Genomic DNA, 17,528 nt, shown 5'->3' with positions numbered 1-17,528 from the left:
AGGCTATGACTCATAGTGGTACAAGGTACCCTTTGACATGTACCATATGGTGGCTTTTATGCAGATGCAAATGTAGATTTAGATGAGTAATTGTACTTGATGTGGCATTCAGATGGTACAACGTGGAAAATGCTCAGCCAATAGATTTACTTGTAGTAACAGTGAAACTTCTGGAAAGGAATGTGATGGCCATGAGCTGTACTTCCAGGTATGGGATCATTAATCGTTTTGGTCAGCAACAAAATGAACACTGATATTTACAAAAACATTTTAGACAGTACTACGTTTTCAACTTGTGCCAGGATTTTGGAATCAGGCCTTTTGTGTGTCTGTGCCTGAAGAAAGCAGCATTGATTTGGGCATAAAAGATAACTGATCAGAGTTGATGGAGCACTATACTCTAAGCCCAAAGCTGAATGACAACATGCATCTTTGGGATGAACAGAAGATTAAACACTATAAAAGTAGCAAAAGGAAGTTCAACATACTATTAGTTACACTTATGACAGATTTGGAATCAACAGCTGTGAGTGCCCAGGGTATTGGGGCCACATATCATAAGCGGCATTTAAATATTCATTATAGTAACAATATATATTACCTGTCTGTGAAGTCTAACTAATGCTTTTTCAGATGGTGTATCAAGTGGGGCATCATCAGGAAGTTGCCTACGGCACATACGGTCCTGGAGTTCCATTGGAAGCTTTTGGAGAATAGTTTCTACATTTTTATACGATGGATGCCCTGGTGTTACTGACATTTTAACACCCAAAAGTGTCTGTAACACAATCAATTGAATTAATAAATATTTTCATTCATCAGCTGATGATATAAGAAACAAAACTATATTAAAAACAACTGCTCTTTATGTACAGAACTGTAATTCATAACAAACATAAATTAAGTACAACCCAAACCAACTACCATAAATATAGACAGTGGAAGAGATCCCTTATATACTAAACAATTATAGTCCAAGTGGCAAGATTGGGCCGACAGATCAGTGCAGTGACACTTTGATCTCCACAGAACAACTTAAGTATAATAGTTTAGCATGCAAGGGATGTGGAAACATGCCTTGAAAGGTGTATCATGTATGAAGTGTAACTTTTGGTTTCATGAGAAGTGCTTGAAAGTCAAGTTAAAATTTTTAGATGAGTTTCCTTGGTCATGTCATGTATTTGAGTGTGATGAACATGGTAGAGTTGATGAGCACAGGGAACTCTAAAAACGAAATTATCAATTTGCTGAACAGACACACTAACGTTCTTAAAGATGAAATACATTCCTTGAAATAAGAAGATGCAAGACTCAAAAACAAAAGAAAGAAAAAAAACTTGTATACTGATGAAAATACAAATATAGTGATGAAACATAACTACAAAAACATGTATATACATAATAAAGCAGACTTCAGTAATATGAAAGATCCTCGCTTGAAATGTAAAACTACAAATAGCAAACAGCATAGAAAATGAACAGACAAAAATAAATGTACCAACATAAACTGCAAAAATAGAACACACAGTACTGAACAAAGTGCCGAAAATGAATTTCTAATAATCGGAGATTCTATGCCTAAAACTGTAGTAGTTCCAAGCTGCACAATCCATGTTCACCCAGGGATAAGAACACATCAATTAAATAAGCATCTGAAGAATGTTCTTTAAGCAAAACGTAGCTTAATGCTAAGTGTTAATTGTAATGCAAATTACAAAGCAGTTTTTATCTGTGTAGGGACAAATTCCCTTCAAGACTACAGTGAAGAAGACAACATCAATGAAACAAGAAATGTGATCACAACAGCAAAAAAATGTATTTCTAGAATCAACAGTGGCAGTAAATGGCATTATCCATAGAAGATCACTGAGTGACAAATATATATGAAAAAATAAACAGTAGAGTCAGAGAACTGTATAACAGTCTAGGAACAATATTTGTAGATCCAAGTATGTTTATAATCACAGGCTGGTTAGCCCAGGATGGCCTGCATTTAAACAGGTTAGGGTCAGCAAAATTCACAGCAAGTGGTTACTGCTATGTGCAAAATTATAAACTTAAGGAGGAAACTAAATGTGATTGATGGCGTGACAAGATGCCAAAAGGAATGAAATGTAAAAATCTGTTAAGTATCAAGTGCCAGAAAGAGATGAACTAAAGATTAATACAAATTTAGATTTTATAAACTACACTCCTGGAAATTGAAATAAGAACACCGTGAATTCATTGTCCCAGGAAGGGGAAACTTTATTGACACATTCCTGGGGTCAGATACATCACATGATCACACTGACAGAACCGGCACAGAGACACAGGCAACAGAGCATGCACAATGTCGGCACTAGTACAGTGTATATGCACCTTTCGCAGCAATGCAGGCTGCTATTCTCCCATGGAGATGATCGTAGAGATGCTGGATGTAGTCCTGTGGAACGGCTTGCCATGCCATTTCCACCTGGCGCCTCAGTTGGACCAGCGTTCGTGCTGGACGTGCAGACCGCGTGAGACGACGCTTCATCCAGTCCCAAACATGCTCAATGGGGGACAGATCCGGAGATCTTGCTGGCCAGGGTAGTTGACTTACACCTTCTAGAGCACGTTGGGTGGCACGGGATACATGCGGACGTGCAGTGTCCTGTTGGAACAGCAAGTTCCCTTGCCGGTCTAGGAATGGTAGAACGATGGGTTCGATGACGGTTTGGATGTACCGTGCACTATTCAGTGTCCCCTCGACGATCACCAGTGGTGTACGTCCAGTGTAGGAGATCGCTCCCCACACCATGATGCCGGGTGTTGGCCCTGTGTGCCTCGGTCGTATGCAGTCCTGATTGTGGCGCTCACCTGCACGGCGCCAAACACGCATACCACCATCATTGGCACCAAGGCAGAAGCGACTCTCATCGCTGAAGACGACACGTCTCCATTCGTCCCTCCATTCACGCCTGTCGTGACACCACTGGAGGCAGGCTGCACGATGTTGGGGGGTGAGCGGAAGACGGCCTAACGGTGTGCGGGACCGTAGCCCAGCTTCATGGAGACGGTTGCGAATGGTCCTCGCCGATACCCCAGGAGCAACAGTGTCCCTAATTTGCTGGGAAGTGGCGGTGCGGTCCCCCACGGCACTGCGTAGGATCCTACGGTCTTGGCGTGCATCCGTGCGTCGCTGCGGTCCGGTCCCAGGTCGACGGGCACGTGCACCTTCCGCCGACCACTGGCGACAACATCGATGTACTGTGGAGACCTCACGCCCCACATGTTGAGCAATTCGGCGGTACGTCCACCCGGCCTTCCGCATGCCCACTATACGCCCTCGCTCAAAGTCCGTCAACTGCACATACGGTTCACGTCCACGCTGTCGCGGCATGCTACCAGTGTTAAAGACTGCGATGGAGCTCCGTATGCCACGGCAAACTGGCTGACACTGACGGCGGCGGTGCACAAATGCTGCGCAGCTAGCGCAATTCGACGGCCAACACCGCGGTTCCTGGTGTGTCCGCTGTGCCGTGCGTGTGATCATTGCTTGTACAGCCCTCTCGCAGTGTCCGGAGCAAGTATGGTGGGTCTGACACACCGGTGTCAATGTGTTCTTTTTTCCATTTCCAGGAGTGTATGTAAAAATGTATAAAACTGTATATGGATGGGTGATAAAGGCAGAAAAAGAAATGTCATGCAAAAAATTCATTCTGAACCATACAAATAAATCAAAGGCAGTATGGTTAGTTGTAAAATCTGAATTTGGTGTCATAGCTGGCAGTATACAAGTTCTGAAAATTAAGATAGGTGGCAAATCTATTGTAAATCCTTCAGAAATATCAGAATATTTCAATGAATTTTTTATAAATGTATCAAAATCAGATCCTGATGCAAGTGAGTCCCTAGGTAATGTCCACACCCCTTTGGTTTCAATCAGGAAACTGGAAATTTGTGGTAAGTACTATGGGACCAAACTGCTGAGGTCATCGGCCCCTAGGCTTACACACTATTTAATCTAACTTAAACTAACTTACACTAAGGATGACACACACACACACACACACACACACACACACACACAATGCCCAAGGGAGAACTCGGACCTCCAACAGGGAGGAGTTTCAATCATGATAACAGGCAAGTTCTAACTAAATTTGAATGGATTACAGCTAAAGATGTAGAAAAAGTAGGAGTCTCCTTTAAAATTAAAAATCTGACTGGGTGTCATGAAATACCCACTACAGTAATTACAATAGTTTATAGTATATCATCAGGACCCCATCTGAAATAATAAACCAGTCATTTGCAGAAGGATGCTTCCCAGATGCTCTGCAGTACATAGCTGCAAAGCCATTAGTCAAGAATGGCTTAAAGGATGACGTAGGAAACTACCGACCAGTAAGTCTTCTTCCAATATTTTAAAAAATATTCGAAAAAGTTGTTGCTGTCAGAATTCAAATTTCATGGCAAAATCCAATATCATCACATTAAACCAATTCGGGTTCAAGGAAAGCAAGAGTACAACACATGCCATCGACAAATTTGTTCAGAAAAGTTTCTTACCTCTGCACAATCCCAAAAAGTCACAGGAATTTTCTGTGACCTTACCAACACAACTGGATCAACCACTCTCTACTGTTACATAAATTAGAAAGATACAGAATAAATGGCAGTACATTGAAATGGTTCAAATCATATTTAACAGACAGAATGCAAAGGGTAGTAATTGTAATGTCAGGTACAGGAAACTGTTACTCAGAATGGAAAATTATTTTACAGGGAGTCCCAGGAGGTTCCATCTTAGGCAGAGTCCTGTTTTTATTTTATGTAAATGCTTTATCTCTAAGTATAACATCCCACCCAGTTTTACTGGGCAGACCGGATTGTCATCCATCCAAGTGCTAGCCCAGTCTGACAGTGCTTAACTTCAGTGATCCGATGGGAACCGGTGTTACCACTGTGGCAAGGCCATTGGCACGCCTCGATACAAGGCAATGAAAATTTATAATAAATTTTAAAAATGAAAAACTTTCACAGTATGGAGCTAGGTTTACCGAAGATAAAATTATTTGCCATCCTAGTGCAAAAATATTATTCACTCATGGAATTTTTAAATGACAATGATTTTTTTGCAGAGTAATAAAACAAACTTGTAATGGTTTTTATAAATTAAGATTGTGTTTTTTTTTCAGTTTGACACATTGTATGTGTATCTGGTACATTATTTATATTGACAAGTCTCCTGTACTTCAAATCAGTGATTTATATATATATATACAGGGTGTTTCAAAAATGACCGGTATATTTGAAACGGCAATAAAAACTAAACGAGCAGTGATATAAATACACCGTTTGTTGCAATATGCTTGGGACAACAGTACATTTTCAGGCAGACAAAGTTTCGAAATTACAGTAGTTACAATTTTCAACAACAGATGGTGCTGCGGTCTGGGAAACTCTATAGTACGATATTTTCCACATATCCACCATGCGTAGCAATAATATGGCGTAATCTCTGAATGAAATTACCCGAAACCTTTGACAACGTGTCTGGCAGAATGGCTTCACATGCAGATGAGATGTACTGCTTCAGCTGTTCAATTGTTTCTGGATTCTGGCGGTACACCTGGTCTTTCAAGTGTCCCCACAGGAAGAAGTCACAGGGGTTCATGTCTGGCGAATAGGGAGGCCAATCCACGCCGCCTCCTGTATGTTTCGGATAGCCCAAAGCAATCACACGATCATCGAAATATTCATTCAGGAAATTAAAGACTTCGGCCGTGCGATGTGGCCGGGCACCATCTTGCATAAACCACGAGGTGTTCACAGTGTCGTCTAAGGCAGTTTGTACCGCCACAAATTCACGAAGAATGTCCAGATAGCGTGATGCAGTAATCGTTTCGGATCTGAAAAATGGGCCAATGATTCCTTTGGAAGAAATGGCGGTCCAGACCAGTACTTTTTGAGGATGCAGGGACGATGGTACTGCAACATGGGGCTTTTCGGTTCCCCATATGCGCCAGTTCTGTTTATTGACGAAGTCGTCCAGGTAAAAATAAGCTTCGTCAGTAAACCAAATGCTGCCCACATGCATATCGCCGTCATCAATCCTGTGCACTATATCGTTAGCGAATGTCTCTCGTGCAGCAATGGTAGCGGCGCTGAGGGGTTGCCACGTTTGAATTTTGTATGGATAGAGGTGTAAACTCTGGCGCATGAGACGATACGTGAACGTTGGCGTCATTTGGACCGCAGCTGCAACACGGCGAACAGAAACCCGAGGCCGCTGTTGGATCACCTGCTGCACTAGCTGCGCGTTGCCCTCTGTGGTTGCCGTACGCGGTCGCCCTACCTTTCCAGCACGTTCATCCGTCACGTTCCCAGTCCGTTGAAATTTTTCAAACACATCCTTTATTGTATCGCTTTTCGGTCCTTTGGTTACATTAAACCTCCGTTGAAAACTTCGTCTTGTTGCAACAACACTGTGTTCTAGGCGGTGGAATTCCAACACCACAAAAATCCTCTGTTCTAAGGAATAAACCATGTTGTCTACAGCACACTTGCACATTGTGAACAGCACACGCTTACAGCAGAAAGACGACGTACAGAATGGCGCACCCACAGACTGCGTTGTCTTCTACATCTTTCACATCACTTGCAGCGCCATCTGTTGTTGAAAATTGTAACTACTGTAATTTCGAAAGTTTGTCCGCCTGAAAATGTACTGTTGTCCCAAGCATATTGCAACAAACGGTGTATTTCCATTGCTGCTCGTTTAGTTTTTATTGTCGTTTCAAATATACCGGTCATTTTTGAAACACCCTGTATATACGTCACGAGACAATAAAATTCCAATTCTGATTCCTCTTGCATAGGGAAAATAATGTGATTGTTAAAAGTAATAAAGTATATTGAGGTATGCAGTTGTCTTGGAAAATCTAATTCTTAAGAAATGCACAATCCTAACAACAAACAAAAGAACAACTTCATTAGCCTTGATGACAGCTTCCACTCTCACAGTCATACGTTCAATCAGGTTCTGGAAGGTTTCTTGGGGAATGGCAGCCCATTCTTCACTGAGTGCTGCACTGAGGAGAGGTATTGATGTCGGCCGATGAGGCCTGGCACAAAGTCGGCATTCCAAAACATCCAAAAGGTGTTCTATAGGATTCCCATCAGGACTCTGTGCAGGTCAGTCCATTACAGGAATTTTATTGTCATGTAACAATTCTGCCACAGGCCATGCATTATGAACAGGTGATCGATCATGTTGAAAGATGCAATCACCATCCTCGAATTGCTCTTCAACAGTGGGAAGCAAGAAGGTGCTTAAAACATCAATGAAGGTCTGTGCTGTGATAGTGCCATGCAAAACAACAAGGGGTGCAAGCCCCCTCCATGAAGAAAACAACCACACCATAACACCACTGCCTCCGAATTTTACTGTTGGCACTACACACGCTGGTAGATGACGTTCACCGGGCATTCACCATACCCACACTCTGTCATCAGATCACCACATTGTAAACAGTGATTTGTCATGCCACACAATGTTTTTTCACCGTTCAGTCATCCAATTTTTATCCTCCTTACACCAAGCAAGACCTTGTTTGGCATTTACCGGTGTGATGTGTAGCTTAAGAGCAGCCGCTTGACCATGAAATCCAAGTTTTCTCACCTCCTGCCTAACTGTCATTGTACTTGCAGTGGATCGTGATGCAGTTTGGAATTCCTGTGTCATGGTCTAGATAGACGTCTGCCTGTTACACATTACGGCCCACTTCAACTGTCCGCAGTCTGTGTCAGCCAACAGACGAGGTCGGCCTGTACGCTTTTGTGCTGTATGTGTCCCTTCACATTTCCACTTCACTATCACATTGGAAACAGTGGACCTAGGAAGGTTGAGGAGTGTGGAAATCCCGCATACACATATGACCCAAGTGACACCCAATCGCCTGACCACGTTTAAAGTCCGTGAGTTCCACGGAGGTCCCCATTCTGCTCTCTGACAATATCTAATGACTAATGAGGTTGCTGATATGGCGTACCTGGCAGTAGGTGGCAACACAATGCACCTAATATGAAAAACGTATATTTTTGGGGATGTCCAGATACTTCTGATCACATAATGTATACTTTCAGCATAACAAACAACACAAGTTACCTTAGGTACCCCTAAAAAATGACGTATTTCATTTTAAACATCTTGTCATTGCAACCTATCATAAAATTATATTCATGAACTAAAAACATCTACCATTACAAATTTAGCACATGCATGTACAAATGCATAACAATGAAAGGCTGTACGTAATGACAAAAAGGTAAAGTTTATCAGGTATTTCATATTACTGGACCATTGTGGGGTTGTAAAATATTGCACTTCTAAAAAGTAAACAGAAGATGTGTTCACATATCATTTTTAATTCTGTTTATGAAGCAAAAAGAACCAATACAATGAGAAAAATGCCAACCTCAAAGGTGACATCCGTGTACCTTTGAAAGGCAAAGTAAAAGAGTAAGTGGAATTTGCAATGAAAGAACATCACAATTTGATGTTCCATCACAGGAAGCAGTGGTCAAATGCTTTGATACAAATGTCATCTGTGGAATGAGAATATTCGTAGGCACCAGATCTAAAAGCATACTACTTAGAAGAAATCACATACTTTTCTTCAGCCCAGGTTAGTTGTGTAATGTTTTTTTCTTTCTTATAACAATAAAAAAATCAGCAACAATGACACTTTGGTGATAATCAGAACTTGTTAGTTAACATGCTAACAAGAAGCAAGTAGATGAATCTTATAAAATGATGATTTTTTAATAGGCACATGGATAACACCAGGCAAATACTTACAAAATATTCTTAAGATTGGCTGGCAGTCTTGGATTTTATAGAACAGTTCTGTTGAAATCTTTAGCACCAAATCACATTAGGATAGATGGGAGCTAAATCATAGCAAATATATTTCAAATATAGGACTGTGGTACAGATGAGATTTCCATGAACAAACACATAACATTAAACACTAAAATGTTGCTGACCCTGAACTACAAAGCTGCACATAAAAATACAGGATTATGAAAGTTCAACCCATGGATAACTTGTGTAGCTTTTGCAGATGTCCACTATTGTGTATAAGTGTCACATCACCCCATAAATTGATTTCTCAGATCTTAGAAAGTACAAAGATAATACTGGAAAAATCAAAGTAACTTTGGTATAAATATAACTGGAACTTCAATTCCTCATGGACAATTCTATTCTTACTTCAATTCTGCCTAACAGATGGCAGAAGTTGTTGATATCTAATGAGAACTGCTGTCCCATTAAAAAAAAAAAAAATTACACAGGTTCAATGTGACTGCTTAGGTGTTGCCTCATCAGTCAGTGTTGAAGTGGTTCCAACAGGTCCAGCACAACTGGCACGTAGATGCAAATCCACATTCAGTTCAAAAGCAGACAAGAGGAACACAATAGTACTATTAGATGAAGTACAATACATTAATAAAGCACAAGAATTCATTTTACAAAATAATACAACAAAATTAAATATCTGACCCAACAAACAGATTCCAGACAACCATACATAACTCACTTGAAAATATAGACAACATACTGGATAACACAGAAAGAAGACAACTGATACAGAATAATCCTGCACCTGTCCTCCGATGGCAACCAAAAAATTCAGATGCCAAACATCCCAGTCAGACCCACAGCAAACTTCTAAAAAGCTTCCCACTTACAAGCTTGCAGTTAAAACTGCTGCCTGAAACTTTCAAGTCCAAGAAGACAGAACCTCTAAAGACACTACAAGGTTAATACAACATACAAAATATATAAGAATTCCATACACATTAATATTCCTCTAATTCAATACAGAAAGCATGTATTCCAATATACCAGTAACAGAAATAATAGACTTCACAGGACAAAAAATCTGAAGACATGCAGGCAATTCCCTGATGGACAGATTAATGAAATACATTAGTACAGCTTGTATAGGAACAGAAGTACTTCCAGTCCAACAATGAGTTTTATTTACAAGATGATGGATTACCAATGGGATCCCCAGTTTCAGGACCCTTAGCAAATATTTTTATACTCTCATCAGTACTGTTTATAATGAAGTTAAACTATGCCAAACTAATAATTTATACAAAAGTAGTTGCAAAAGAATACAACATATTATACCGATTCAGATGTGTGGGTGACATTCTCTGCTTTATAGAGGAACCACATACAAAAATTATAAACTACATGCTGACATTAACAAGATACACTAAAAGAAAAAATTCACGACTGAAAAATCAAATTAACTTTCTAGATATAACACTAAAAAAAAGCAAATACACAAAATTTGTCATAAACCTACAACTGACACAATCATCTACCACACCTCAGACCATTCAAAAACACAAAAACAAGCGGCATTTCTACACATGCTAAATACAGTGTCACTCAACAAAGAAAACTTTCAAAAAGAACTAGGCATCATAATGCAGCAGCCACAAACAATACATACAATGGTAACAGTCGTAAAGCTAAACCACAAAATTAAAAGAAACAAAGGAACTGTAAAAAGTCAAAGCCACAAACAACACAACAAAAACACACACACACACACACACACACACACACACACACACACACACACACAAACACACAAAACCATAATAACAACACAGAATAATCCAGAAAATATAACAACCTCACACATAAAAATCAAAATTTTCAAACGATAAGGCATAACATAGCATACACAACATACAATTCTATCCAAAAAATATATTCCAAAACTGACAAGACACACGGACTTATACCAGAAAGCAGGTGTATATCTAGCACAATGTAATACACTTGATGGCAAGTTCATTGTGCAAACAGATCGAATGTTTGATGTCCAATACAAAGAATACACAAGAGAAAGGAACTATGGGCAAATCACTCCACATTTTCAGAGCATCTCAGATAACATAATACCACATCCACATCTAGAGAAGAAGACAAGAAACTAATAAGAATAAACAGTAAAAGACATCATCTATTTTTTCAACACATGGACAGGTGGCAGCTCCTTCAGCAGGGCCCAAGCAGGCACATACAAGGAGGGGTCTACTAGTTCTCAAATGTATTATGGAGCCCCTTAGGTAAATAGCATCCAGGACCGGAAGGAAAGCCAATGTGCCTTTCGTGTGTCTGCCAGAGGTGGGGTGGGGTGGAGAGGGTGGAGACATCTGAGACATCTGAGATGTGGACGCGGCCCTGCCTGTGGCTATTGAGTGTGCAGGGTGCAGTCTGCAAGTTGTGGTTCACATCAGCATTAATGACATCAGTAGCTTTCGTTCTAAGGCAATCCACAGCTCATACACAAGTGGCTGAAGGGAGTGGTGAAGACTACCGAACTTGTGCATGGAGTGCAAGCAGAGCTCGTATTTTGCAGTGTTGTTCCTAGAACTGATCGGGGTCCTTTGGTTTGGAGCTGAGTGGAGGGTCTCAACCAAAGACTCTGTAAATTCTATGAAAATCTAGGCTGCAAATTTCTGGACCTGCATCATAGGGTAAAGAAGTGTAGGACTTCCCTAGATAGGTCATGGGTGCACTAGACAAAGGAAGCAGCTACTCTGGTAGCAGAGTAGTTGTGGAAAGCACATGGGGATTTTTAGACTAGGTGGCAGTTCAAGGTCCTCTGATGAACTTTCACAAGTCAGTACACAAAGAGCTAAACCATATCGTGTATAACGAAGAGACACTTCGACTATCAAAATATTAACAGTGATTTTCAAAGTATTCCAAACAAAGTTCTTGAACATACTGCACTCCAGGAAAGCTGTCACACTCAAATTATTCTGGGAACCAAGAGCTGGCTGAATCCTGTACACTATTCCATATGACATTGTTGAATGAAAATTCATAAAATTGTGAACTCACCGATTTGTCTCTACCCAAGATTTGCAGAGATTCTAATTTCTAAGTACAACCTACTGCATTCTTTTGGTTAGATATGATCTCCATTGTTTGGCTGTACCATCAGTTCCATAAAACCTCAGTTTAACTGGGAGAATATTATGGCTTACACAGTTACACACCTTAGATAGGTCACAGAAAATACCAACTAGTGCTATTGTTATTTAATGCTTTTAAAATATAGTGAGTGAATGTATAAATGGCACTCACTGTTGACCAGCTTTTCTGAAATACAAACCACGATTTACTGAGGATGATACTGTTGCTCAGGTAGAATACTATTCTAGAATACACAACCGCCTCAAATATTTTGGAAAATGATGTCAGCAATGAAATGGCTCAGAAGTTATTGATGACTCTTCTTCAGTCTCTCTGGAAAAATGCCCAGTTAGTGATGCATTACGTATTTCAGAAAAGATAGTGCTTATTATATGGAAACAAGTATTTAGTACTTTGTTGAAAACACTGTCAGATCCAGATCAGCTTTTATTTTTAAGAGAATATATAATTTTCTAAATTTCAGAAGCAGAAGTGGATGAGACATACATATAATGGAATTTTATGAAAGTTGCTTTTTCAACGTACTGTTCTGATTGTTCTCTTGAACTACTTGTCCCTACATTTTTGACTACATTTAAGAAATGTTTATTAAACATATCTGCTAACTGCAACTGATGTTATCCTGTTCTGTGGATTGTTACCCTGTCTTTCTTTTCACTACACTCCAAATAGCTTTAAATCTGTTGTTGGAATTAGTGGTTTATAACATAATGTGTATATTCCCTGATTTTTAACAACTTTTCTCAGTAATTTTGAGTTGTTCCTGCAGTGTTCAACTACTACAGGAGCTTTGTTGTTGTCAACAGATACATTATCCTTTTTATTTCACAATATCCTTTAATTCCTCTAGTGAGCCATGGTTTTTTTAAATGGCTGTATAATGCCATTTCTGACTAGCTGAGGCAGAAAGCCGTTTTCAAATACTGAAATGAATTTATCATGGAATAGGTTAAATTTTATGTCAGCATTTGGTTCACCATACATTTCATCCAAGTCATCTCCTGTAAACTACTCTTAAAAATGCTTGTCTTAGAATCATTAATTATTCTTATTTCTACCAAGAAGTATCTGTACTGGAAGGCACTGTATCCTAAGTAACTGTGCATCATGATCAGAGAGAGCTTGCTGCTGTCTGGCAGACAGTTTAGTAAGGAGTCAAATGGCTCAAAATTACCCAGTTGGAAACTACATACAGTTACAATTATAAGTTAACTATTATTCCATTTTAATTTACATGTGTACACTTCTATGTGCTGATCACTAGAAAATCTATTTGTTCTAATGTCTCTGAGTTTGTGTTCTGTCTTAATATATATACCAACTACTCCTTTTCCCATATTAGTTCATTATTTGTAAGGTTCTAGAGCGTAATCTTTTATATTTAACTTCTATATTCCTATGGTTATCTGGCACTCACATAGGCACTGGGCATCTGTCTTTTCAGAGATCTCTAAATTCTTGAAACAGACAAGAATCTCTACTAGGTTGTTATTAAATCCTCTAAAATTCTGAATAAATAAGCTAACCATACTTTTCTGGGCATTCTTCAGCATTTTATGGGACTATTATGTTGTTTTAACTTGTTTCACAACAGGGTGTATGATTCCTGACTATAATCTAAAAGAAGGCACCTTCTGATGCCAGCAGACAGTTTAAAATATGCCATTGTCAAGTCTCTCTACAAAAAAACAGGACACCACAGATGTCAATAATTACCAGCCAGTAGCCCTGCTGACAGCACTTTCAAAAATTGTCGAGAAAGTAATGTACTCAACAGCGGTTAGCCATTTCAACAGTAATGGGATACTTAGTAAATCACAGTTCAAATTTCAAAAATTCTGTTCCACTGAGGCAGCAATATAGAATTTCACTGCCCACATAATAGAGTCTTGAAATAGTAGAATGTCACCAATAGGAATTTTCTGTGACTTATCCAAAGCATTTGATTGTGTGAACCAAGACGTTATGCTACAGAAATTACAATTCTATGGTGTAAATGGAACAGCATGTGAGTGATTTAAGTAATATCTACAGAACAGGAAGCAAAAAGTTTCTTGATATGGTTTAAGGGATTTAAGGAAATTCACCAATTCATCTAACTGGGGTGAAATAAAATTAGGTGTTCCACAGTGTTCGATCATGGTTCCCCTTCTGTTCTTGATATATTTGAATGACCTCCCTTCTTATGTGAAACAAGAACCCAAACTGACACTGTTTGCTGATGATAAAAACATCATTATTAATCCAGTAAAGGAAACTCCAATACACAATGAAACAAATAATGTCTTTAGAAAAGTTATTGGTTGGTTTTCTGTGAATGGACTTTGAAAATACACAGTACATCCAATTTTCTGCTGCCGGGAGTGCAGTTCCTTCAATAAATATAACACATCACCAGAAGTCAGTAGCCACAGTAGAGTATACAAAGTTTTTGGGTGTACATATAAATGAGAATCTTAATTGGAAAATTCACATACTGGAACTCCTAAAGCGGCTAGGTTCAGCAACTTTTGCTACCAGAATAATTGCCAATTTTGAGGACACAGAAATTAGTAAGCTAACATACTTTGCATACTTTCACTCTCTGATGTCATACGGAATAATATTTTGGGGTAACTCAACAAAAAAATGGTTCAAATGGCTCTGAGCACTATGGGACTTTACATCTGGGGTCATCAGTCCCCTAGAACTTAGAACTACTTAAAACTAACTAACCTAAGGACATCACACACATCTATGCCTGACGCAGGATTCGAACCTGCGACAGTAGAGGTCACGCAGTTCCAGAATGAAGCGTCTAGTACCGCTCGGCCACAGCAGTGGCGATAACTCAACACTTAGACAGAAAGTATTCACTACTCAAAAGAAAGTGGTTAGAATAACGTGTGCAGTTCATAGTCGCACAGCTTGTAGGCACCTGTTTAAAAGGTTAGGAAGTCTTACAACAGCCTCACAGGTCATTTCCTCAGTAATGATATTTTTTCTCAACAACATGGACCAGTTTAAAAGCAACAGTGACATTCACGATTATAATACCGGAAGAAAGAGAGACTTACACTATCCTCTACTTAACCTATCCTTGGCACAGAAAGGGGTAAAATCTGCTGCTGGAAAATATTTCGATAAATTACCAGATGAAATAAAAGTCTGACAGACAGCAGTAATAGTTTCAAAAATAAATTGAAATCATATCTCCTTGACAAATCCTTCTATACCATAGATGAATTCTTGAATAGGAATAAATAAATCTATAGGTATAATATATTCATTTTGTGCCATTTAAGGGAATGGGGCAGGTAATAAAAATTTTAAGCTTAAAAAAAAAACACTTGATTCATGTGTGCATTTCTTATGCACTTGACACATCTCATATCATAACGGTTTACTGCGAGACTGATCAATGGAACACGTAACTAACCAGGCAGAGGGATCTTGCTGTGTGCGACGGTAGCCCCTCATACACTTTCTGCACGAAGCTCAGCCAATTTATCTCTATTCTCATTACTGTGTGAGCCATGTCTAGTGCATCCCCAGCTCCCAATTGTAGCAATAGGCACTATACTCATATTGAGATTTCATTTCAGTCAGTAGCATCCTGCTCAACTCTGTGTTCACACGGCTCACAGCAGTGTTAACCCAGGACTTGTCATGGTTCTCTAAGATCTCCACTAAACTCACACTTGTGTGTGAAGTTGCTACTCTTATTCCATCCAGGTCACCCTCAAAGTTGTAATTTTTGTCTTTAGCCAGGCTGTTTCCTGCTCTACCTACTACAATGAGAGGGAGGGGAGGAGGGAGAGAAGGGGGGAGGGGGGAGGGGGGAGAGAGAGAGAGAGAGAGAGAGAGAGAGAGAGAGAGAGAGAGAGAGAGATATGAACACTCCAAATTAAATCCACCGAAGATACCTTAATTTAAATGGCTAAAAACATCTTGAACATAAATATATATTGCAGCAAGAAAAAGGTATTTGAATTTATAAAATGAATATTAACATACTGGCTATGTATAATGGCATTGCACAGAAATTTGTTTTATTAAATCAATTCTTTTTATGTGCTTCCCTATTTCAATAACACCATTCTTTCAATAACTAAATAACAAAAAATGTTCCAAAATCTAATGGCAGAAACAAACCTCCAAAACATCGTCAAGTGCTTCTTCAGCTTCAAGCTTCTCTAAACTCAGTTTTCCAGCTTTGAAATATGCATAGTTTAGAGAATAACCTTTCTTACTCGCATTCCATAGTGATCGAGGAACAGCCACAAGAGCATAACCGAGAAGAAGAATTAACAGGAATAATCCCCATGTGTTACTGGCTGATGATGCAATAGTCTTCAGATTCTGACTGAAAAAAATTATATATAACAGAATTTCATTAACACTGTTCCTTATTGACACACAGTGATAACAGGATGTATGTTTCACAGGTACATTAATATACAGTCTTATGAGAAAATCAAAGGTTACAAATAATCCTGTATTCAGGAATAATCTGTGTAATCTACAGTTGCCATAGTTGTAGTAGTGGTACGACTACTCTGCATATATCTGCAGCCAACTGAATGGCAATGTCATTTTTATAAGCAAGACCTTTACAAGTTAGTTATTGCCAAATAAGAAAACTACTCCAATCTGACAATGGTCTCCTATCGAGATCACAGAACATGTTGATTTACTCTATGGTCTTAGAAACAAGATAATGCCTCTGACACTGGAAGAAGCATCAAGGACAAAGACACTGATTACTGGTATTTCCTTTGTACCTGAGCTAATATCTCATTCTCTAGGCAACAGTATGGAACTGTACTGAACGCCTTCTGCTAGTCAAGGAGCCCAGCATCAACTGCCTGAATACTTAAGCAAATTCAATCTATAAGAAAAAAATATAAATGGCGATGTTTAGAGTACAAATAAGAGTACAAATTAATTGGCAATATGAATGTAAAATGACTTGTTTCATATCACGACGATTTATTGTGCAAAATGATCCATGGAACATGAAAGTAACTAAGTAAGTAAGTAAGTAAGTAAGTAAGTAACCAACCAACCAACCAACCAACCAACCAAAGCACAAACACTACAGTAATTAAAATAAGTGTGTACCTCAAATATGCCACAGAGAACTGTGAGTCTGGCAGTTGGGCCACAGCAGCTGGAGACAGTGGCCAGAGTGTGTAAGGCAGAAGTGGGGCTTCAACATATGTACATAGGAAGACACCACTCTCAACTCTTTTCGAGAGCACTGAGTTTGAAATTTTGTGTGTGCTAATACACTTTGTATGGTCGCCACTCCTCAAAATCCTCCATAAAAAGGTTAGCCACCAGAGGAGACAGAGGGCTGCCCATGGCAACACCGTCAGACTGTTCAAAATATTCCTGGTTAAACATAAAATAAGTTGAGGAAAGAGCATGTCGAAACAAAGCAGTGACGTCCAATTCAAACTGTTGACCAATTAGAATCAAGGAATCTGCAAGAGGTACTTTTGTGAAAAGAGAAACTACATCAAAACTCACTAGAAGATCT

General features: G+C 39.3%; 1 protein-coding gene across 1 annotated transcript in view; it reads right to left on the bottom strand.

Moving 5' to 3' along the window:
• LOC126469716 (LMBR1 domain-containing protein 2 homolog) overlaps positions 1–17,528 on the bottom strand; it is a 111,393-nt gene that overhangs the window by 44,678 nt on the left and 49,187 nt on the right. Inside the window, exons 4-5 of the mRNA XM_050096906.1 lie at positions 16,139–16,349; positions 602–778 (exon numbers count right to left, since the gene is read on the bottom strand). Coding sequence (XP_049952863.1) covers positions 602–778; positions 16,139–16,349 — 388 coding nt within the window. The remainder of the gene's footprint in view (positions 1–601; positions 779–16,138; positions 16,350–17,528) is intronic.

This window comes from Schistocerca serialis, chromosome 3 (genome assembly GCF_023864345.2).
Source record: "Schistocerca serialis cubense isolate TAMUIC-IGC-003099 chromosome 3, iqSchSeri2.2, whole genome shotgun sequence".
Classification (NCBI taxonomy): domain Eukaryota; kingdom Metazoa; phylum Arthropoda; class Insecta; order Orthoptera; family Acrididae; genus Schistocerca; species Schistocerca serialis.
The sequence above is the reverse complement of the archived record's forward strand: the minus strand, read 5'-3'. Positions and strand labels throughout refer to the sequence as shown.